The 25,656-nt window shown below is 42.3% G+C and overlaps 1 protein-coding gene across 1 annotated transcript in view; it reads right to left on the bottom strand.

Annotated features, from left to right (window-relative positions):
* Nucleotides 1–25,656, bottom strand: part of LOC144508500 (contactin-associated protein-like 2) — a 1,535,312-nt gene that overhangs the window by 740,761 nt on the left and 768,895 nt on the right. The window contains exon 14 of the mRNA XM_078236477.1: nt 24,759–24,959. Within this exon, the coding sequence (XP_078092603.1) occupies nt 24,759–24,959 (201 nt within the window). The remainder of the gene's footprint in view (nt 1–24,758; nt 24,960–25,656) is intronic.

Raw genomic sequence — 25,656 nt, 5'->3', positions numbered from 1 at the left:
TTTATGATTGTGACCTCTGCAGTGCACAGAGTGGGGAGATTCAGGTCTGAAGCTGCACTGAATAAACAGTCGTGATCCAGAACAGTTTTCCCACCAATTCAGCACTTTTGGGAGAATCGCCCCCACAATGTTTTCATCAGAATAAATTTAGGTTCACAGATTAAGAAAATAGATATTCCCTACAGCTAATCCCAGCTGCCAAGTTCCTGGTGAATTGTCTTCATTTTTTCAATTGGATTTTTGGGGTTTTTATTCTCTTTAGCTGTGCATTGTGTCTTCTGATTGTGCAATGGTTAATATACCTGTTTCTAAAACCTACTTACTTCATTTAGGTCTCCAAGTGATAGATACACAAAGTGACAATGATTCAAATAGCTTTCACCTCGACAAAGAAAATGCTGAAATCGTAACTTGAGGTCATAGGTAAAATGGATAAAGTTTGGTTGACAAAGTTTCTACAGGGAAATAACTGCCTTTTTAACACAAACAATTATGTACTGCCTGCCTCAACAATGTACTTTTATTTTTGTGTTATGCAGTTAGCATATAACTGGCTCAGTAAACAGTGAACAATTCTTGCTGCCACAGTTAAAGTAAGTCCTTGAGTTGAATGGAACTATATATCCCCATTCAAAATAGCTCTCACAGCAACACCACTGCCCTTCCGTACTATGGTGGAGTGGTCAATGCACATTTTAAAGATGCTGTGAGCAGTTTTTAAAGCAGTTGTGAATGTCACAGCTTGGTTAATTGTACTTGACCAGCGTGAGAACTGACCACCAACGGTGAATGTTTTCTCTTCCTCCCTCCCACAATTGTGCTCAATTGGTGATTCTTATTCAACATGAGAAATCCAAATGTCAGCCAAAAGCAGTAAATGGTGAAAAGCTCGAAACAATGGCGGCCCAAAGAAATTTAAGGCTCCATGTTCATAGATCATTATCCAGCGACAGGCATAAGAAATAATCAAAAGTGGCTAATGGAAAGCTTGGTTTATTATTTAGAGAACAAGAACATATGGGGCTGGAAGTCATGCAACAGCTACACAAAGCCCTGGTAAGACCACATCTGGAGCACCAGACCTTCGGAAGGATATTCGCTGACCTTGGATAGAATGCAGGACAGCATGAAGGCAATAACAACATCTAAACCCTGGGATTTAAAAAAAAAACAAGGAGACATTGCACAAACTAGATTGCATTCCCTAGAATTTAAGATTAAGCAGTGATTGAAATAAAGTTTTCAAGATATTAAGGGAACAGACAGGGCAGTGAGACAGAAACTATTTCACTGGAGTAGGGAATCTAGGGTTAGGAGAATAAAAATTAGAGCCAGGCCAGTGGGGCTGGTGCCCCTGGGCATGGGCACCCTGGCAGTGCCTGCCTGTGCCCCTGCCCAGGGGGCACCTTGGCACTGCCCACTGGGCATCGGGCAGTGCCAAGGGGGAGCCTGGGGTGCAAGGGAGTGGGGCCAAGGGGGGCCCAAGAGTGTGGGGCCTAATGTGGGAGGGCCAGATGCAGGGCCTCTTGTGGGCGGGGCCAAAGGGGGCAGTGGGTGAGGTTAGAAGGTTCTGCTGCCACTCTGCTTTAGGATTGGTCAGGGCTGCAGGGAAGCCAGTGATCAGGGAGGGCTGGAGGAGGTGGTCTGCCGGGGGAGGGGGGTGGGGTGGGGGGGGGGGGGTGGTGGCGGCGGGGATCGTCACTGCTGGGTTGGATGCTGGAGATTGAGGTGCTCTCGGATAGGAGGGGGGTCGGCCATGGCCCGAGAATGCTTGTGGGGGCTGCGATCGGAGTTTGAGGGGAGTGGATTGGAAGGGCAGCAGTGCGGGGGTCCCAGGCTGGCCAGCGATTGAGCTGGCCAGCAAACCGCGATCTGACAGATCGGGGCCACTGCGCATGCGTAGAGGCCCAGAACTGTCAGACTCCAGTGTGAATAGGCCCCGCCCCTGAGCTTTTAATGATGTTCACGATTGTGACCTCTGCAGTGCACTGAGTGGGGGAGATTCCAGTCTGAACTCCCACTGAAAAAACAGTCGTGAATTACCAGTTTTCATGCGAATTCAGCACTTAGAATTTTATTTGGGAGAATCGGGCCCATTCTTCTGCAAACGACCATATCCTTCTTTCCCCTGTCAAAATTATTCATAATTTTGAACACCTCAATAAGGTAACCTCTTAATCTTCTCTGCTCCAAGGAGAATAAGGCTAATAAGGCTAATCATTCTAGGAAATCTCCTTTGCACTCTCTTTCTTGGGCTTTAATGTCCTTCCTTAAATATTTTGCCCTGAACTGAACACAATACTCTAAATGTGGCCTGATCAATGATTTGTAGAGGTGTAGCATCACTTCCTTGCTTTTATATTCTATGCTTCTATTTATAAACCCCAGGATGCTATAATCCTTTCAACATGCCTAGCCACCTTCAGAGAATTATGCACTTGAACCCTGAGGTCCCTCTGCCTCTGTATTCCCTCAAAGTTCTACCATTGAGCCTGTATTGTTTCCCCATGTTTGATCTACCGAAATACATTCCCTCACATTTCGCTGCATTGAAATTCGTCAGTGAGGTGGCTGCCTATTTTGCCACTTGTCAGTGTTCCTCTGAAGTCGCTCAGCATCATACTCACAATTCACTATTGTCCGTAGCTTAGTATAATCTGCAAATTTAGAGATTTTGCCTATCTTAAAATCGTTTATATAAATCAGAAAAAGCAAGGAGCGCACCATTGATCCCTGGGGAATACCACTTTCAACTCATCTACAGTCTGAGGAATGTTCATCCATACCTACCCTCTGTTTCCTATTTCCTAGCCAACTTCTAATCCATGGCTGCCAAGGAGCCATCAATCCCAAGCATTTCTAATTTGTTAAGCAACCTGCCATGTGACACCGCATCAAATGCTTTCTGAAAGTCCAAATATACAACATCCACGTACTACCCTCATCCACTGCCTGAGTCACAAGCTGTGACTAGTGGGGTATCACAAATATCAGTGTTTGAGCCATAGCTATTCACATCCTACATCAATGACTTGGATATGGGGATCAAATGTAATACTTCCAAGTTTGCTGATGACATTAAACAAGATGGGAATGTAAGCTGTGAGGAGGATGCAAAGAGACTTCAAGGAGATTTAGACAGGTGATGTGAGTGGGCCAAACATGGCAGATAGAATAAATGTGGAAGAATACAAAGTTAATCATTTTGGTAAAATATACAAAATGCAGTGTTAAAAACCCCGCTGATATTAAATGTGAGGATATACAAAACCCAGATGGGTAACGTAGAATAGCGGTTCTTAGTGGTACATAATTTCACTGAGGTATAATGTGAGAAAAGATATGCAAACCAGTGAGAAACAGTACAGACTTGTAATCAATTAGTAAAGACTATTTATTAAAAGAAAACACAAAACAATAAAGACTATAATATCCTACAATAGTACACTTAGCTACAATAATGACTATACACACAGTATCTTATGAAGTTAACCCTTGTTCCCAACTACCTACATTTCCTGAACTCTGAGAAATGCCCCTTTCCCCAATGTCCAACATTATACAACTCTATGAGCTACATCCAGCATATAGTTACCACCCACAGGTTATTATCCAGATTTGAGAAGACCTGTCTTCAGTTTAGCATAGTGGTTCTTCTCGGCTGTACCTTTTTTTTTTAAGAATAGCAGCTTTTAGCCAGAAATTGTTTTCAAGTGAGCCTGCTTTCTCCAGCTGGGTGTGGTTATGATGGTAGCTGCTTCTCTCCTGCTGTACTCAGCTATCCTCCTATGGTTATACTGTCCTTACCTTTGATATTATGCTTATATCTTAATAACACCTCAGGCTTTTAGCAGATGGGGGAAATTATGTTCTTCTCTCTCCACTTTGAACTCACCTCTTCTATAGTTCTAATACCAATTTCTATACATCACTGCTTTCCCTTTGTCACTTAGGCAAACACTTGTTTCTCACTACAATACTAATTCACATATCAAAAACACCCCTTCAGACAGCTGCACTCATCAGTTCTGCTTCTATCCAATTTCTTTAAGAACTTAAGAACTAGGAGCAGGAGTAGGCCATATGGAGGCCCCTCGAGCCTGCTTCGCCATTCAATCAGATCATGGCTGATCTTTTTGTGGACTCAGCTTCACTTACCTGCCCGCTCACCATACCCTTAATTCCTTTACTGTTCAAAAATGTATCTATCCTTGCCTTAAAAGCATTCAGTGAGGTAGCCTCAACTGCTTCACTGGGCAGGGAATTCCACAGATTCACAACCTTTTGTGTGAAGAAGTTCCTCCTCAACTCAGTCCTAAATCTGCTTCCCCTTATTTTGAGGCTATGCCCCCTAGTTCTAGTTTCACCCACCAGTGGAAACAACTTCCCTGCTTCTATCTTATCTATTCCCTTCATAATTTTATATGTTTCTATAAGATCTCCCCTCATTGTTCTGAATTCCAATGAGTATAGCCTCAGTCTACTCAGTCTCTCCTCATAAACCAACCCGCTCATCTCCAGAATCAACCTCGTGAATCTCCTCTGCACGCCCTCCAGTGCCAGTATATTCTTTCTCAAGTAAGGAGACCAAAACTGTACACAGCACTCCAGGTGTGGCCTCACCAGCACCTGATACAGCTGAAACATAACCTTGCTGTTTTTAAACTCCATCCCTCTAGCAATCAAGGTCAAAATTCCATTTGCCTTCTTAATTACCTGCTGCACCTGCAAACCAACTCCTTGAGATTCCTGCACAAGGACACCCAGGTCCCTCTGCACAGCAGCATGCTGCAATTTTTTTACTATTTAAATAATAGTCCATTTTGCTGTTATTCCTACCAAAATGGATGACTTCACATTTACCTACATTGTACTCCATCTGCCAGACCCTCACCCACTCACTTAGAAGGTCTCACTTTATTTTATCTGAATTTCATTTTTAGTCTTGACTTTATTCAATACTTGAATCTTCCTGTCACTCCAGTGTCATGAAAGCAGATTATTTCTTAAATGGTGAAAGATTGGGAAGTGTTGATCTCTGAATTGGCCTGGATGTTCTTGCTTATAACACACTGAAGGATAACATGCAGGTGTGGCAAGCAATCAGGAAGGCAAATTGTATGTTCGTCTTTATTGCAATGAGATTTGAGTACTGAAATAAAGAAGTATCGCTGCAATTTGATTGTGCTTTGGTGAGACTGTACCAGGAGTATTGTGCACAGTTTTGATCTCCTTACCTAAAGAAGGATATTCTTGCCACAGAGGGAGTACAACAAAGGTTCTCCACTGGGATGGCAAAGATTGAGGAGTCTGTGCCTAAATTCTTCAGAATTAGAAGAATGAGAGGTAATCTCATTGAAGCATACAAAATTCTTACAGGGCATGAGAGCATAGATGCAGGAAGGATGTTTCCCTTGGCTGGAGGTTCTACAGCTGAAGTATCAACTGAAGTTCCACAGCAATTTTCATTGATTATCCACTACACATTAAAATGCTGTTGGAGCTTCTTTTTCAGCATGGCCTATGACATATTGCACAATGTACTTTTATCTAAACCGCATGTTGAAATGATTTAAGGTCAAAAGCAAGCGGCAATATGATTATTAATTTGCCGGTTTCAATGGGAAGCTATTCAGGGGTAAAGGCCATCCGCATCTCTGTATTTGCAGTCATGGTGCATTAGCTAACTTTATACTCCATCCATAAACTGCCAGAAATTCAATGAAAGTGCAGGAAACATCTGCCCACTGTCACCAAAGTGGACACGATCTAAATTTTTTAAAAATTAATTCATTGGACATGGACGTTGCTGGCCAGCCATAATTTGCACAGAGCTACATAATTGTGAAAGAGGCAGGCAGTATACACCTTTCAAGCATTTTCACCATTACCCAACTTCAATCCTATTTTAATATTTAACATAATTCATATACTTCTGGTTTCGCTTTCTTGTTTTCTATAAATTACCAGAGTTGCTGGCATGATGATAAAAAATGGTTGCCACAGCAACCAATTATTTAAGGTTTATAAAATGTGTTGCTGCTGTATTAAAATGAACCAAAATCATAAAACACCAGTCATATCAGGACCACAGAGGATTCCAAAAGTGCAATTTCTTCATGACAATTTCTTTTCATTTGCTATCCAGTCAAAAGGCTAATATGTTTGAGTTGTAAGCTTGATAACATTGCACACACACACACAAAGCATTTATCGGTTGCAGTATGGATTTGACTTGCAAAGACAGCAGTTCATTTAGTTAAATTTAATAAAGGTTAATAAGTGTTAGAGACAATTTGCCTGCCTGCTTTCTCAGAAGCATGCAATATTAGTTCATATCAAAGCAATTTCATATGCATAAAATTTGGTAATTTAAAAAGTAATTAGCAAGAATATTGAACGGTTTCAATGATACTTTCGGTAAAGAAAACCACAATGTTTTATATTTCCTCTTTCTAATCTCAAAATGAATTTACAGAAATGTGGTTATCATTTATATTCAGTGTTTCATTTGTGCCAATATAACTGCTCAGTGAAACCAAAATACCGCTGGGGTTAATCCTGATTTTTGCTTATCTCCAGCAAATATAACAGCTGACAGTACTTGACAGGAAAACACACCATTTAACCAAGCATGATGTCACTCCGGACACACGTTCCAAGAAATAAGTATTTGTCCTGGTTAAAAACTGAAAAACATTACAAAGGAAAATAATTTCATCAACACCAAATTACTTGGAATGCTATTTTAAGTAAATTGGGCCAATTTAGCCAGGTCCCATAATCTCAAGCAAGTTATACAAACAACATCTTGCTTTCTCTCTCCAACGGCTGAGTCCCAGCTTCATCAAAATTCCTAATTTGGTGTTTGTGGATGGGGGTTCAAAGAAACATGGATAAACATACTTCCTGAGAGGGTCACAGATGAGGAGAAAATGGGTGACACTGAATTAAATTATCAACACTTAAAATTTGCAAAATGAATAAGTGGGAATGGAAATCTGCACTTCTTTTGGGAAAAAAAATTCTCAAAATATTGTACCAATAATGAAAAATAGGGACCTCTTGACATGAACCCTTGAAAGCAAGGGTTATTATACAGAAGGTATTGGGGATGCTTGCCAGCCCACTTCCACTCGCAAAAGGGACAACTGGCAGTTGAAAATGCTCCCTCCAGTGAGTAGTTCTATGATATGGTGAAGAGGTTCCACCGTGAAGATTATTCAGGCTTTTCAATGTAGCAATTAGGTAAGGAGAGTGGATAGACCCTTCTCACTTTGTGCTCATTTTGGGTGAAAGTTCTTAATTACCCCTACTGAGAATAAGTGATTCAAGAAGATCATTAAATATGACCATGGAAATCAGTATTATTTTGAAGTACAAGTAGGACCAAGAGCATGAATTTCCTTTCTGTTGCCCATTTAAGGTTTGCTTATGCCCATGGAAATAACAGGGTCCTTTAAATGTGTCCTTTTATAATCACCTGGACATGAATATGTAAATATCTCTGCTCGTGAGGCCCTATTCCTTTGTTTGCTGCAAGAAACACTGAGGAACAGTGAATAGTGCTTTCCGACTATTGTGACTTCATTTACTTCAGAAAATAAACATTTGTAAACCATGAATGGCTTGATTCCCACCTCTGAATGACAACATATTTGTTGAGGTCAGACATGTATCCAATTGATAAGTGAGAGCTGGCGGCGCTACCATCCAGCTACCCAGAAAGTAGGTTCATCCTTGTGTTTGCAGAGAGGAACAGCTGGTTGAGAGGAGTACTGATGGGAATAGTATTAGAGCTACAGACATAAATACAGATAAGGAGATCAAATATTCCACAGGGCATGATGATCTGCAGAATATAAATGTTGTCTGCGGGCACGAACAAGCTAGTTTATAGAGGAAACATGAAGATATTTTATCATTAATAAAGAAATGTACATTGCACCATAATGGGAACTGACATCTTTACGCACTGCAGCCATAATCATTCCAAAAAAGACAATAAAGTGGCTAATTTTCCATTTCAAAAGCCAGCATTAAATATTACGATTTTAGTGACACAGTGGATTAAAGCACTTCTTTCATCTTTGAGTTTAGGTCCCCACTCAAGCCAAAGGACTAAATGAAAAGCTCTTTTGCCCGACAGTGGGAAGATTCTGGACTGAAATTAGTTAAGTTATCAAATGGAATGAAAAAGAGAAATCCCAATCTTTAACCACACCACATGCAACCCAAACTATTAAAGGACCCCTGCCTCGCCCTGAGGAAAAAAATCTGCATCGTAACCTTTCAATGATCCTGAAAAGGTAATCAAGCAAAGCCTCCCAATATTCAGCCGCACAATTATTCACTATTTAGCCTGGCCAGCTGCCCTCCACAGGCAACACCTCCGATGTCAGGCTGCAACAAAAGAGGACCATTATGAATTGTGGAGTATTTGATTATCTCAGCCTTTACATTTATTCGTAGGATTTCCAATCCTATTCCCAACCAACTTTCCACAGAGCTACATTTTACCATCTGCTCTTCACAAACACAAACATGAACAGATCAGGTCCCAGACAGATGGTTGGTAAGGCTGCCAATTTTCTCCCTTGTCAAACACCCCATCATATTCCCTGAGCCTCAGCAGTTACTTCCTTCTGCTAGCCTTCAAACATCAGGTAGAATATCCCCCAACTGTAATTTGGGTAGTGGTAGAACATGTGCCAAACATGCAGCAAAAATATACGACTGCACAGTAGAAAAGTTCCTTCAGCAAAGAAAGCAACTTAAAAATAAATTCTTCCACAGTTTGTTATGGGAAAAACAATGTCAGATTCAGAGTCAATTAAAAAGTTTAACAAAGGCAAGTGAAGAGAAACACTTTGCAATACACAACTAAATTTAGTAATGAGAAAAATAGTTTTAATTACAAAAAGGTTAAGTGGAGTTAGAGAATTTTTCAAATGCAGAGATAAATTGATGGTTTTTCTTTCTTGTTCTTTCATGGGAACTGAGTGTCACTGACAAAAACCAGCATTTGTTGTCCATCCTTAATTGCCTTTGAGAGATGGGTGCTGAGCTGCCTCCCCGAATCGCTGCAGTCTATCTGTAGGTACACCTACTGTGCTGTTAGGGAGGGAGCGCCAGAATTTTAAATCAGCCGCTGTGAAGGAACAGCAATATATTTCCAAGTCAGGAAAGTGTGTGGTTTGGAGGGGAACTTGCAGGTAGTTGCATTTACATGTGTCTGCTGCCAATGTCTGTCCAGATGTAGAGACTGTGGGTTTGGAAGGTGTAGTCGAAGGAGGTTTAGCAACTTGCTGCAGTGCACTTTGAACACTGTGGCCACTGGGCATCTGTGGTAGAGGGAGTGGGTGTTGCAGATGGTGATGGAGTGCGAGCTATATGCTGGATGGTGTACAGCATATTGGGTTTGGCTGGAGCTGAACTCATCCAGGCAAGTGGAGAACATTCCATCATAGCCCTGACTTGTGCTTTATTGAAAGTGGACTGACTTTAGGGAATCAGAGAGTTACTCATCACAAAAATTCCCAGTCTCTGATTGCTCTTGTAGCCACAACATCATATGACTGGTCCAGTTAAGTTTCACGTCAATGGCGATCCCCAGGATGTCGGATGGTGTGGAATTCAGCAATAGTAATGTCATTGAATGTCATGGGGAATTGGCTAACTTCTCTCTTGTTCGATTTGGCAGTTGCCGAGCACCTTTTTCTGGTCTCTGGCACTGGCACTTGTTTCTTGACATATCAAAAATTAATTGAAAGGATAAAAGCAAAATACTGCAGATACTTGAAATCTGAAACAGAAAATTATGGAAAAGCTCAGCAGCTCTGGCTGCATCTGTGGAAAGAGAAACTATGAAGAGCTCTGAAGAAGAGTCATACGGACTCGAAAAGCCAACCTTTTTTTTTCTCTCTCCACTGATTCCATCAGACCTTCTGAATAATTGAAAGGAATTTGATATGAATGCATTATGCATTCAAACAACATCACTCAAAATAATTTCTGGCCTACTGTGTTAAAAGGATACAAGGAAAAGAGTAGAGTGATGTTTATTGGTGAACATGAACTTGGAACGCACTCGAGTTAGAATGATTTTCACATCATTGAGTTCAGTTTTTTGGCTGAGGCAGATCAAATTAATGTACCAGATTTGATTTTTTTTATATACAGCATTATCACACGAAAAGTCTTCAAACTGCCTACAAAGATATGGCAACGGAAACCCTAAGGAAATTCCCAGTGGAAAAGGACTGGAAAACAATACTATTTAGCCTTCACATTTTGTGCACCTGTATCATGATTCAATATTTAACCTGACCACTTTTCATCTTTTTTTTGCCTCTGAAATTTCTTTTCTGCTGTTCCAATGGAGGCACTAACCATTTAAAAAATGGTTCTGAGGAAACATTCTCTACTTGAAACTTCAATTTGTGTTCTTTCAACAGGTGTTGCTAAGCCTGTTTGTGTTCAAAACAAATGGGACAATGTTACAACTCAAATAAATGACAGAGAAATATTTCATTAAAGTGCGAACTATTAATTTGCTATTTCCAACCGCAGCAATTTCTAGTCTTATTTGCTTTCTTGCACAGTGGTAATAACTGGACAGAACACAACAGGAAAGTTCACTGATACCTGTTTTTGAACCTGGGGATCACAATGTTTGCCACAGCCCATGCCCGGTCCTGTTATTAAGGTGGGCAATCCGCAAACATTATGCTGTCAGCCCATTTCAATGATTCAAGTGTGCGGGTGAGAATGAAACATTGGTTGCACTTTCAACAAAGGGCTAAGCAATGGTTGCGGCTCGTCTGGAACTCTTAAAGGCAGCCTACCCAACTCATAGGGTACTGAATGAACCCATGCATTTTAGGAAGGCTTGGCTCAGGTTGACACCATATATGCTCCCACCATTGCAGCTTTGCAGGTGCCACTCCACCAGTTCCACTGTGGTTGTCTTTCAGCCAGCCAGCCCTTACTGCCGCCACCGCTCATGCTGATTTGAAGAAGATGCAGAGTCTGTCCGACAAGACCATTTGCAGTCTCCACCCCTGGTCAAAATGAGCAGCTTTCCATCGGCCTATGCCTCAGTCATAGCTGGCATTGCATGGGTACATGACTGCAGGCCAAGACAGACACTCAGAGTGAATAGTTCAGTTTTGCACACGTTATTGAGAGTATTGTTAGATAAAGTTATACCAGAACGATTATTTTGATGCTGGTTTTTATTTTAGGATTATAGCCAAGAGGGAGAGATGTTGTGATGGCATCACAGAATCATAAAATTGTTGCAGTAAAGAAAGGAGACCATTTGGCTCATCATGTCCCTGTTGGCTCTTTGAAAGAGCATTTCTGCTAGTCCCACTCTCTTGTTCTTTCTCCTTGGCCCTGCAATTTTTTCTTTCTCAAGTTCCCTTCCAATTGGATTTTGAAAGCCATGCATTAATTTGCTGCCATCAATCTCAAGCTGCATATTTCTGATCAATCACTCTGGAAAAAGATTTATCCTCATGTTTCTTTTATATCTTTTGACAATTGATTTAATTCAATGCCCTCTGGCTGTCAACCCTCCTGCCAACAGGAAAACTGTCTAGACCATTCATTCATACAGTGAGCCATTGGCACAATCTCCCAGTCCCGCCAATGTCTACCCACTTTTACATGGCTTTCAACCCCCAAAGAGCTGAGAGCCATCATGCATTTTGAAGGGTGAGCCCTCGAGCTGGTCGGGGAGGAGGAAGAGCCTGCCGGCGCTGCTGGTGAAGTGGGGGCAGCCGAGAAAAGTGGGAATCCTCAACACTCATGCTGCCATTCCCCAAGTCTCAAGTGAGTAATCAACGTTACCTCCATATCCCTTATAAAGCACTGATGTCATTTCCCTTCTCTTGCATGCCGACCAACAAAACAGACCAGACCATCCCCCTACACCCACCAGACTCCAGCAGTTCAGAGGGGAACTTTTCCAACCCCACCGCTGAAGAGGTGTCACAGCTGTTGGCCCGCACCCGGCACAAGTGCATATACTCGCACCTCAGTGGGATCACAAAGTAGGCAGGTTTCTCTGTCACTGGGGAGCAGCTTACACCTTAAGATCCACAGCAGGCAGAGGCAGGGACACCCCAAAGAACCGTCCCTCAAGAGGGATGCCAAAGCCCAGGACCCTGCTGGGCCCCAGGCCGATGATGTGCCCCTGTTCCTGGTCATCCAACAGCTACTGGAGCTCTAAAGACAGAGTTGAGAATATTAGGAAGGGATGACAGCAGCCCTCCTCGAGTCCCATTGATTTGTATCTGAGGAGATAGTGCTGTCAGTGTAGTGGACCGAAAACCTTGGTGCAAGATGTGTACTCCATGGCAGGAGATGTCCGCACCATGGCTCAGTGCAGTCACTGGTGGGAATCCATGAATTTCAGCGCCAGAGGACGGCGGGGCTTCTGGATCTCATTCCAGCCATCCCTTTATCACATGGAGGAGCACAGGCCCTGGGAATCTGAAGAGAAGAGAACTGGCAGGAGTACAGTCCAGGGCCCTCCAGCCAGCGGGCCCTGTGTGTCTCCAGCCCATCTGACATCCCCTTCTTGAGAACAACAGACCTCCAGCCCCTGACAAAATCAGTCCCTCTCTATCAATGATGCTGATTGGAAGAAAATTTACTCGAATGTTAAAAAAAATGCAATCTTTTAAGTGTCTATTAGCTTTGGAAACAAACAAAAAAAACCACAAAGGCATATACTGTTAAAAGATTATTCAAATTGTAAATCATCGTTAATCAATAAATCCTGCAGACCTGAAGCCATTATTCACCTTTGAAACACAACCAAACATTCATAATGGTTATACTTTGAAGCAAAAGCTTTCAGCTCCACGGCCTAAGACTGGCAGCATAGAATAATGTCCAATTTCTATTTCAAAGCATGGTGTCTGTCAATCAATTGAGAGGAGCAGGAACAGAGATTTGTTTCAACTTTCAAAAGCAAGGCTTTTTTAAACAGCCAAAGCTGTCAGTCTATTTAAATCATAGCACAAAACATGACAGTAGAAACTAACAGGCCATTTCCATTTCCATTTTTAAATGCATCGTGGCACTGTCATCAATGGAAAAACTATTGTCATGCATGACACCACTTACACAATGGTGATTTGTGTAAGGGTTAACTTTGCAGAACAGATCCTTATGATGAATGACTGCATTTCAAACATCTACATTCCAAATTAACATCTAATAGTCACAACTAAAGGTGTCAAAACATTTTACACTTAACTTTCAGAATGTTCCTGAGTCCTCAGTAGACTTTCCCCAATAGTCATGAACTCCCCAAGGGTGCATTGTATTACAACTTCCAAAACCCATGCCAGCATTCAAATAGTGGGCCTGATTTTACCATTTTCATTCGAAGTGCTGAATCTGGGCGCAATTCAGATCCGACTTGGAAATCTGCTTTTAGGCGCTCCCATACGCACTCAGCCTGAAAATAAAATTGCGGGTCCGAATCGCGCTGTGGGCGGGGCTTCGCGCGTCCAAAATGATCGGAGCTCTGAACTGCGCATGCGCAGTTGGAAAAAAAATTGAAAAAGCGCGCCGGTGTCAGATTGCTCCCGGGCCGCAGAAAGCGGAGAAAGCGGCCCGGGGAGAACGATCTGGCTTCACTCCCCCCCTCAGAGAACGATCTGGCCTCACTCCCCCCCCCCCCCCCAGAGAATGATCTGGCCTCACTCCCCCCCCAGAGAATGGTCTGGCCTCACTCACAGCCCTCCGCCCCCTCAGAGAACGATCTGGCCACACTCCCCCTCTCCCCCCTCCCCGAGGAACATCTGACCTGCCTCCTCCTCCCTCTCCACCAGACAACAATCAGCCCTCCCCACACCCCCCACACAACCAGAGAATGATCTGACCCGCCTCCCTCCTACCCCCCCACCACCGATCTGATTCCGAGAGACGTTGGAAGCTCCGAACTCGCTCTTCAGCAGCTGGAGCGCCCGATTCAGACTTTTATTCAGCAGGTTCATTTTGGCACAATTCCAGATTGGCGAGCGTGGCAGTAAAGGAGGAAATGCTGATAAAGTTGGGCGGGCAGTTCATTAATTCAATTGAAATACTTGCAAATACATTTAAATCGCCATTGCGCTCATTTCGGGCGTGAATCAGATCGCCGCCATTCCCGGGTTTCGGTAAAGTGGCCATCTGCGCGGACGTGGGCGCGGATTGTGTTAATGGCCTCACACCCGACTTTACCACGTTTTCGCGCCCAAAAACGGGTGCGACGTAATGGTAAAATAGGGCCCATTGTGTGTGAGGAAGTGCACTTTTCCAGTAGTCCTCACAATTGGGACCCCAAACTTGCAAGAGGTGAGTGTGCATCTTTACACTCAAGTCCTTTCCAACCCGCAAAAAGGCCACACAAAAATGAAAGCCAGAGGAAATTGTTTTTCACAAACAAAAAAAATTGAGTGCACAGTTGTGGTCTCCATATTTGAGGAAAGATGTAATGGCATTGGAAGCAGTTCAGAGGAGGTTCACTAGATTGATTCCAGAGATGAGGGGTTTGTCGTATGAAGAGAGATTGAACAGTTTAGGCCTATACTATCTGGAATTTAGAAGAATGAGGGGAGATCAAATTGACGTATTCAAGATGACAAAAGGTATGGATAAAGTAGATGTGGAGTGGATGCTTCCGTGCATGGGGCATTCTAGGATGCGAGGTTATAATCTTAGGATAAGGGGTAGCAAATTTAAAACACAGTTGAGGAGAAACTGCTTCTCCCAATCTGTGGAATTCGCTACCCCAAAGCATGGTGGATGTTGGGCCAGTGAATAAATTTAAGCAGGAGTTAAACAGATTTGTAATTGGTAATGGGTTGAAGGGTTATGGGGATGAGGCAGGAAAATGGGGATGAGGAGCATATCAGCCATGATTGAATGGCGGAGCGGACTCGATGGGCCAAATGGCCTAATTCTGCTCCTATATCTGATGAACTTATGAGTTAAGCATTTTGGAACTCAATTTGCAGTTCCATTGGGTGATGAAAATCCGGCCAACCATATCCTTGATTTCCAGCAAGATCAAAAAGCTGTATATCTCAGCTTTAATTAAATTCAATAATGGAGCATTCACAACCAATTCTATAGAATTCCAAAGACTGACAGCCTCTGAGTGAAGAAATATCACCTCATCTCAGTCCTAAATGATTGGACCTTTATTCTGAGACGTGTCACTGTGCTCTAGATTCCCCAGCCAAGGAGGAACAACATTTCATTGTCAACTCTGTCAAGACCATTCAGAATCCTGTATGCTTCAAAGAGATCACCTCTCATTCTTCTAAACTCCATAGAATATAGGCACCATTTACTCAGCTTCTCACCATCGGACAACCTTCTCATCTAAGGGAACAATCTATTGATCCTTCGATGCACCACTTCCAAAATGAGTAGATCTTTCCTTAAATGTGGGGTTGCATGTTATGTGACCCCACTGGATGTGTTTCCGGTGGGAGTGCACTAAAATAGGGTGGGCACCCCCCACCCCACCACCTTTCCATCCACTCCCAAACTCACCCCCATAATATGGAGGGGTGGACTCGCGCTGAAATTGGATGCTCGCCCGACATATTTACATAGGTAATAAAGGGTCAATTTGTCTTTTAACCAAGTCATCTGACCCCAAGAATATACTACTCAGGCCAGAAAATGTTTACATGAGTGGTTGGGCTGGAGTCGTCAGCCTAATTTTTTAACTATGTTCTTCAAATGGCATGAATGAAGGAGGTGTTTGATCTTTGTGGACTGCCCTTTATGGATCGGGAGAAGGATTGGGGGAGGGGGGCAGGAAGGAGGAGGGACAGCTCCCCAAAGATGGAATCCCTCCTTTCATGATAACCACCACTCCCACACCTCCCCCCTCCCTCACTGCAGCCTCAAACCAAGCCCTACAACCACCTCCTTCCCTGTGCTACCTAAGCCCTCTCTGCCCAAGATCCCAGATCCCAAGTTTTGGAGATCCCTGGGCCTTCTTTCTTATCTTCTTGCAGTTCAGGCAGTGGTCACTGATGCATTCTTGGCAGTGCTAGGAATGATTGAGCTGCTGGACAATCTAATTGGCTGGCAGTTCCAGATGGTAGGACTTTTTCCCCAGTGAGTGGTGCAAGTCCCACTTGGCCCTTGTTAAACTCATCCGCAGAGTGTTATGGCTGCAGGACGGACTGGCATAGAGCAGGTTGGTTCCAAACTGACTTTGCTACTGGATGGACAAGCTGTCCCAAAATACCCCAACCTGCCCTTCTGTGCTGGGGAATCTAGAGCACAGTGACACGTCTCAGAATAAAGGTCCAATCATTTAGGACTGAGATGAGGTGATATTTCTTCACTCAGAGGCTGTCAGTCTTTGGAATTCTATAGAATTGGTTGTGAATGCTCCATTATTGAATTTAATTAAAGCTGAGATATACAGCTTTTTGATCTTGCTGGAAATCACATTATTCAGCACGTGGATACCAGAATGATACATAGTATTCCAGCTGTGGTCTCACCAAAGCCCTGCACAACTGTACCATGACGTCTTCATTCTTGTACTCCAATCCCCCTTCAATAAAGGCCAACATGCCATTTGCCTTTATAGTAGGAATTCCTGAGCAGCCAACGTCTGCCAGATTGTGATAAACCAAAGAAAGCGTTTATGGCTGATGGGTGCAAAATGAATATATCATGCCTGCTGTAGGATAACGGACACACATCTAGAGCATCCTACGTGCATGGTCACACAACAAGCGGGGGCTAACTGAGAGGTAGATCTTGTGTCTCCACCTGTTAAAAGGTGGAGCCTGCAGAGTTGTATGCATGCAGCTGATTGTAGCCTGAAGCATTTGCAAAGCCACACGTCCTCTCCACCCGCTTCTCCCCGATCAGAGAGAAACTGATGACGTCCCCACTCCTTCAAGCAAAGGCCTCTGTCAACTCTCTGATGGTGAACTGTGAGATGTTGCTGATGTCATAAAAGCAAAACACTGCAGATGCCCCAGACTGGATGTGCTGGAAAAGCTAAGCAGATCTGGCAGCAGCTGTAGAGAAAGAAACAGAGTTAACGTTTTGAGTCCAATATGACTCGTCTTCGTACCCCAGTTTACTTCACAGATGCTGCCAGTCCTGCTCAGTTTCTCCAGCACATTCTGTTGCTAATTGCCCCTGGTCTCAACCACTGGCAGTGGTGTCTTGCCCTTCTGTGCTATTGTAGGTTGAATGAGGATGTGATATACTTCACTCGCCGTCTCCTTTGTGAAACATGGCTGCCTCAGTCACTGCTTCTTGTTGTAATGGGAGTCAGGGAAGTGCTCTCTAAAGGCTAGAAGCTTGATTAAGAAGCTTCCTCTTCTCTTTTCTGTGCACAGCTTCCATCTCTGTGCCCCGTGCTTCATATCCAAATCATACTGCAGGCCAAAGAGGGACTTCAATGGTCTCCATTAATGGAACAGACTTTCTTCTGATAAATCAACTAACTGCTTTGATGTCCTTGTCAAGGGTCACCACCACTCCTTGTAAATCCAAAACGTTTTCAAAACACCGCCAATAAACACGGCGCTTCCACAAAGCCTGCACCAGTAACAAAGTCAAAAATAACTTTCCCTGAAGGTTGAATGGTGGTGATATCTTTAAATTGTGCAGGTGGTGGGAGGGTGGGCGGGGGAGGTCCATTGTGCATGTTGAGTTGGGAGTGATTAAGAAAAAGCATTAACTAGACCTTCAAGTTCCAACTCCCACAAAAGGTAAACATGCAGGTGCAGCAGGCGGTAAAGAAGGCAAATGGTATGTTGGCCTTCATTGCGAGAGGTTTAGAGTACAGGAGCAGGGATGTGTTGTTGCAATTATACAGGGCCTTGGTGAGGCCAGACCCAGAGTATTGTGTGCAGTTTGGTTCTCCTTTTCTGAGGAAGGATGTTCTTGCTCTTGAGGGAGTGCAGTGAAGGTTTACCAGGCTGATTCTGGGGATGGCGGGACTGATGTACGAGGAGAGATTGACTAGGTTAGGATTGTTTTTGTTGGAGTTCAGACGAATGAAGGACTGATCTCATAGAGGCTTATAAAATTCTAACAGGACTAGACAGGGCAGATGCAGGGAGGATGTTCCCAATGGTGGGGGTCCAGAACCAGGGGTGACAGTCTGAGGATTCAGGGTAGACCATTTAGGACGGAGGTGAGGAGACATTTCTTCACCCAAAGAGTGGTGAGCCTGTGGAATTCATTACCACAGGAAGTAGTTGATGCCAAAACATTGAATGTATTCAAGAGGAGGCTAAATATAGCACTTGGGGCAAATGGGATTAAAGGTTATGGGGAGAAATCCGGATTAGGTTATTGAGTTGGATGATCAACCACGATCGTAATGAATGGCAGAGCAGGCTCGAAGGGCCAATTGGCCTCCTCCTGCTCCTATCTTCTATGTTTCTATAGCCTCTAGTGCTGATGTGGTGCACTGTCTGATATCATGATCTGCCCACTCAACATATCCCTGGTGCATGAACAACACATCTGCACTGTCTTATGGGCTATGCCAGAAGTGGTCTGGCCAATATTTTTGTAGTTTCCATGGCGGCAGCACCAACAACGTGATGGAACCTACTTCTGTGACCAATGTGTTGACATATTTTGTAGAGGACATTAATTCCTTGGCCTTGTATTCAAGCGTTGTAATTTCATACCTCAGTACTTATTTGCCTTTTCATCAGTGGATATTCATTGTGATGAGTCTTCCAAAGTGTACTTATCTTTGTTTGCAGTTTTCGCCTCTTAGCAATTTTCCCACATAGTCCTGGTGGATTTCAAATCAGCTTGAAATTCAGGACATTCATTTTATTATCTATCTCTACTCATGCCACGAAATGCAATCTAATGTTATTTTAAGTCATAATTCTCAAGTGTTCTCATACATTGTGATTTTCTACAACACACTCACAGCAAAATGCTTAAATTGGAACAACAGCTTCCAACAACCAGCCTGGTATTTGATCCAAAAATTAAGCATCCCTTTGTGGATTATCCTTTCCCATATTCACATTCATTTAGAATCATTAAAATCTCTTTCCCTAATACACTTAAACCATTTTCATTTGTTCACAAAATTTCAAATCTTAGATTTCAGAAAACATGTAACAAGACCCCTTTCAGAAAACTGAAGAATAAAATGAAAGCTCATGGGAAGCAAAATGCTGCTGTAAAGTGGATTATTACTTGGCTACAAGAAGCAGAGAATAATTATTAATTACAATCGTTTTAATTTGGCATCCACAAGAAGCTGAATCCCACCGGGATCAATCCAAATATTTATTTATGACCTTGACAAAGTTTTATAAACAGTGTTCAAGCTTGCATGTTCTGTGGAAAAGCTAGATTTTGAGAGCAGAAAGATCGATGTAATACCCATTTCAAATCAGAATTAAGCTATGATCTGTAGATTAAACTGAAGTATGCAGATTGGATCTTCCCGATTCCAGTAGATTTGATTTATTATTGTCACACGTATTGGTAAACAGTGAAAAATATTGTTTCTTGCGCACTATACAGACAAAGCATACCGTTCATAGAGCAGGAAAGGAGAGAGTGCAGAATGTAGTGTTACAGTCACAGCTAGGGTGTAGAGAATGATCAACTTAATGTGAAGTAGGTCGATTTAAAAGTCTGATGGCAGCAGGGAAGAAGCTGTTCTTGAGTCGGTTGCTACGTGACCTCAGACTTTTGTATCTTTTTCCTGATGGAAGAAGATGGAAGAGAGTATGTCCGGGGTGCGTGGGGTCCTTAATTATGCTGGCTGTTTTTCTGAGGCAGCGGGAAGTGTAACAGTGTCAATGGGTGGGAGGCTGGTTTGAGTGATGGACTGGGCTTCATTCACGACCCTTTGTAATCCCTTGTGGTCTTGGGCAGAGCAGGAACCATACCAAGCTGTGATACAACCAGAAAGAATGCTTTCCATGGTGCATCTGTAAAAGTTGGTGAAATGTTCTGTAGATGTTCTGGATAACTAACAGCTAATAATTATTTTAAATTTTCTGTTCTTTGTTAGTCTGATTAATTCACTGCGAGGTCACTTTAACTTTTCTTTCTGGCTGGTTGTGTAGTAGCCAAAAGGGAATAAATTGTGAGTGGCCTATGCGATATATTTAGGACTGCTGCATGTCTGAGCACACGAGCATCTTAGAGGGAATATTTGTGATTAAAAGGCAAGAGAAGGATGAGTGTAATCAATCCAGGTACTGGACATGAGGATCTATGTTTGATCCAAGAAACTACAGCCTCAATCTCTTTTCATGCATTTCTGCCTTAGTTGCATTTTATGATCGGTGCTGTATTTTCCCTTGCTTACTGCTGAAAAACAATTTGAATTTCTATATCATCTTTAATGACAAAAGTGCCCAAAGTTTTCTCAAAATTATCTTCACAAAACTCTAATTAAGGCACAAGTAGAGCTTTGCATTTAGCTCGGAGCAGCAGGAAGGATGTGACGGTCCTTAAGGGGAGATTAACCAGAATGGCTTATGGGATGAGGGATTGTAGATGAAAGGTTAGTTTGGAGATGCTGGAGTTCTCCTTGGAGCAAAGGAGATAGAGGGAAAATCTGATAGAGGTTTACAAGACTTTGACAGGCTTGGATAAGGCAGGTAGAGACAAGGGCCAGAATTTTCATGCAAGACTGTTCCGCCTTAGCGAAAATCTTGGCGGAGAGACACAGATATACAAGTTCCACCCCTGAACCTGGCCATTGCCATTTTTCCAGGGTAAATGGGGGCAGATCTTAATGTGCACATCTGCGGTTCTTGAAGACAACTGCACATGTTAAAGTGCAGCTGCCTCAGTTAGATTTGATTTTTGGCGAGTGTGATGTCCAAAAGATGACTTTGCACTTTAGGACTGCAAAGAGAAAGTCTAAAGCTCCAGAGTTCTTCGGAGATAGGGTATCCTTTTGGATAGGGTCCCAGGACACCTTTGTGAGCAATAAACAGCATTTTCAGAGAGAGACGCCTTTTGGGAGAGAAAACGTTCCCTTTGAGAATTCCCAAAAGCAGACATGAAGGTGTATAAAAAGAGTATAACCTCATTGGAACTGTCAGGGTTATTGGAACTGTCAAGAGAATTGTTTAAAAAAAAAACTGTCAAGGCATTAAAAACTATCTGCAGTGTTTAACAAAATCAATGTTTGCTATTTCACTCTGTTGACATACAGCTAAGATTTATCATTGCAGGATTATTGTTGCATGACTGATTGCGCAACCTATTGTTATCACAGCGGGGTGTCTGTCATTTCACAGTTTGATTGACAGCTCCAAGTGGATATAAACACTTTGAAGTGGGACTGTTAGGTTGCTATGGAGGATATGAGGGGTATAGAGAGTGAGTGAAGAGGCATAGGTTGGCAAGGGTAGTATGAAGAGCCAAAGGGATGAGTGAGGGCAAAAGTTGGCATGGATGGGGCATCAAAAGTGTGTGTGTCGCGGGAAGGACGGGGGGGAAGTGAGTGCGAAGAGTGTGGGCTGCAGAGCTGTGTATGTTTTATTCATTTTTTGATATTTTTGACAAAGTGCTGGAACACTAAGGGGAGTATTCTGCCCAGTCCATCTCCGCACACAGAAATCCCCAAACTCATTCCAGAGTCACTTATCATGACTCCCATTTTCATCTGCTCCCCCTGGATCAAAAATCCAAACTGCCAGGGCACTTTACAAGGGGGCACAGGTTCAAGGTGAGAGGGGGAAAGTTTAAGACAGATGTGCAGGGGAGGTTTTTCATGCAGAGAGTGGTGGGTGCCTGGAATGCACTGTCAGAGGAGGTGTGGAAACAGGAACATTAGCAACATTTAAGAGGCATCTGGATGGGTTCATGAATAGGGAGGAAAAAGAGGGATACAGACTGAGTAAGAGCAGAAGGTTTTTTTAAAGTTTTTAGTTAGGGCATAATGACCGGCACTGGCTTGGAGGGCCGAAGGGCCTGTTTCTGTGCTGAACTTTTTTTTGTTCTTTTTTGAGGTCAGACTTACTGAGCTGGGAATTATCCTACTCTGCGCTCTCAAACTGGGAATGAAAATTCAGGTCTAACTATTCCCATAAGCTAATGGTACAAGAACTAGGGCACACAGATTTAAGGTCCAGGGTGAAAGATACAGAAGGGATGCGAGGAAAAATTTCTTTAAGCAATAAGTGGCAATGACCTGGAACTCACTGCCAATAAGGTTGGCAACAGTGGTGAAGATCAGTGATTTCACATGGAATTGGGTAAACACTTGTGGGAAATAAACTTGAAGGGCTTTGTGGATAGGTCAGGGAAATGGGGCCAAAAATGACAGAATTCCCTACTTCCCTTAGTTTTTCCTTCTTCCGACAACTTCAGTTTGGTATCACTCAGGCACTGCTTTTTTCAACTTAGTGGTTACTGCATTATGGCCCTTGGCTGTGGATCTTGGAATCTATGTAAACAGTATTATTTTAAAGACTGCCACATTTTAATTTATGTTCCATTTTCAAGTCACTGATATGTTACGAACTTTAGGATTTTGGTGGCAATATTCAAATTTTTAGACCACATAGCACTGATGTTGGCACAAAGTAACTCAGAAATAATTAGAAATATGAGTCAACACCTTTGAACTATTAATTGACTTTTGACATATAAATTCAATCAATTACCACAAGATTCTAGTTCTTTTGGCTTCTTAAAATATATTGTGTACTCCCTATTCTTCAAAATGTATCAGGACCTTGATACTTTCCTGCACCAATACCATGTCTTGCAGTTTAATATGTTGTTTTGTTCAGCCAGAAGTCAATGGAGTCCTTCTTTAAATATGTGGATTGGGGTCTGATAATGTCATCAGGCCTTGACTGCAACATTAATTGGTGATCTAAAAGAGAAGATCTTGGGCTTTCCTATCAGATGAAGATAGTGGGAATTGTGGTTGGAACAAGATTAAAATAGATATGTTTTTTACTTTTGGTTACATACTTGTGAAGCCAGGAGGAGCAAGAGTGTCGCAGTGTCCCTCTTTCCTGGATGAAAGACTATACACTCACTCATTAGGTGGGATTTTACATCTTTGTTCATCCTGAAACTGGGAAAGCCCAAAGTCAACAGACCTTCCCATGCTGCATCTTCACCTGCTCCGATTCCCCTGGCAGGCAGGATGGTAAAATTCCAGCCAGTGAGTTACTTTGTTGCAGAAATATCCCTTAGGTGCCGACAGCCTTCTGTTTCATTGCTAGGGTATATGGACACCCAGACGTTAAAGCCACTGGAGCCTCATGCTGCTCCACTACTACCGTCCTTGCCCACCTCCCCACCCCCTCCAACTCTCTTCCTGCTCCTAACTCAATCACATCAATAAATATGTTTTGGGTCTGGTTTCAGGACATCAGTTGAAATGTTATTCAAATCTTGGTCAGCGCAACTGAGCATAAAATCTTCCAGTTCAAAAATTACTGAATGGCTTACATTAATTCAACTAGAAAAGTAAATGTTTTATGCAATAAACTATAGAATAATTGATGCACAAATACAATTAAAAGTTTGTAATGTAAATGATACAAAACTACATTACCGCAAAGTTGAGAACCTAAACTTTACAGAGGTTTATTTCAATGGCGTGGACTTTTTTCAGGGTCCGAGCATAACTTAATTAAAATCTTGCAGAAATGTTGTAAATGGTTGTTTTAAACTAAAAACTATATAGTCATCAGAAACACAATTAACAACCAATGGTAGATATGAGAAAAACCAAATGGTGCTTCTCTGTAAAATAAATGTAAAAGTAATTGATGCAGTCCTGTCATTTGGACATTCCCCTGTCACGTAATAGTGATGCAATGGCATGATTTATTCTTGTGCAACTGGATAGCACTAAATACTTATTGTATACTGTTATGCTGCATCATTATTCCAATTCAGGACTTTAATATTTGTTCTCCTATTTAGTCTGTCACTCTAAGATACAACACATGCACTCAGTGCATATCACTGTCCAATATATTATTTCCAAGATTCATGGGAAAAGAGCATGTCTTACATGCCTTTTAGGTATGTCCCATTTCTTCTTTTAGTGCATAATTCTTTCTGAACATTGCTGTCAAAGTGTGCTTCAAGAACAATATATTAATATCAAATAACATATTTACTGAGACAAAATAAATGATACTTTAATAGTCACATCATTTGCTATTTCTTCTGCCACCTTCTACCCAATGTTTTAACCATTATTGTAATGCCTTTACAGTTAAAAAAAACATATGTCAGCTTGGTGCTATGAAAAACATTTGTAAAACACTGTCATCTGATACCTCAGTTTATCATACTTGCTTTGTCCATAGCATATAGCAGTCTGTGCCCACATGCAGAAACGTAAGAAATACAACTGAAGAAACAATTACTTATACCAACTCTAGTAAATGCGAAGACTCTACACAGTTTTGCTTTGCACGCTTATTTCAGTTTGAGTTGCAGATCCAGGAAATTATCCAGCTTAAATGGCATGAGGCTAGCCATATTTTCCGGTCTGTAATCTTAAGACATGATATGCGAGTTCACACTCTCTCTTCTCCATCCAGATCTCCAAGATAACAATTACCGATGCCAAAAATCACATGCATTGTGTCATTAAACCATGCCTGTGGCCTCAGAAATGGAGCTGTGTACTGACAAAAGATCAAAAGGTACAAAAAGGAATCATCTAGCTTTCTTTTTCTTATTGCATGTTCAGAACTTAGCAAACAAAATGGGCCTACCTGGAGTGTTCAACAGTCGCGACATCCTACAGAAGTACGACACGTATTGTTCACAATATTCAGCACTTTTCGTAACTGCAGAAATTTGGTTCAGTGAGGTGCTATAATTCAGTTTCACAATAACAGGTTTCATTGGAGTCGACCCAGAAATCGTTCTTTGCTGTGCCATGTCGTGGTACAATGTCGTCCAGACCTTATCCTCTGTAAGAAGCAAGGGAAGCATAACCGTCAACAGTTTGTATCCCCGGAGTCTGCAAATATGTCATTAAGCATAAAAGGGAGAACATCCAGAGGTGGGGTAGTGTTGGGGTGGGGGCCTTCTCCCATTTATCAGGCAATGGACACCCCAAGACACCAAAAGCCTTTGTCAGACATATTTTCACAGAATTCCCCCATCTTCCCCACCACCCCTCCCGTGAATTTCTATAAATTAATTTGTATTTCAACAAAGCAAATAAAATAAATCTTTCAGCCGTCAACATGAACTTTTCAAATGATTGTTTTAAAATGTTATTTGCTATCAATGAAAATCTGGGTGATTAATTTTGAAGCTGATCCCAACCAAATGGTTGCAAACCTACCAACATGCAGGAAACTAATAAGGTTTATGCAGAATATGGGAATTTCTGCCAATATATAAAGAGTTCATCAATACGTCAGTGTACATTTGTTTTATTGTAAGTAAAGATGCAAACATGACCAAGGGCATCAGAAACATTTATTCAGTGCAGTCCTCCCCTCAACATATGGATCTAAATTAAATGTACAATCTGAAGAGTAGGTCATGAGTACACTGTGTGAAAGACAGCTGAATCCCAGTCCGTTAGTAATTTAATGCAAGTTGAGAGATAACTCTATCACTACATGCCAGTTAGAGACTCCTACTTGTCTGGTGGAA

This window comes from Mustelus asterias, chromosome 2, assembly GCF_964213995.1.
Source record: "Mustelus asterias chromosome 2, sMusAst1.hap1.1, whole genome shotgun sequence".
Lineage (NCBI taxonomy): Eukaryota > Metazoa > Chordata > Chondrichthyes > Carcharhiniformes > Triakidae > Mustelus > Mustelus asterias.
The sequence above is the reverse complement of the archived record's forward strand: the minus strand, read 5'-3'. Positions and strand labels throughout refer to the sequence as shown.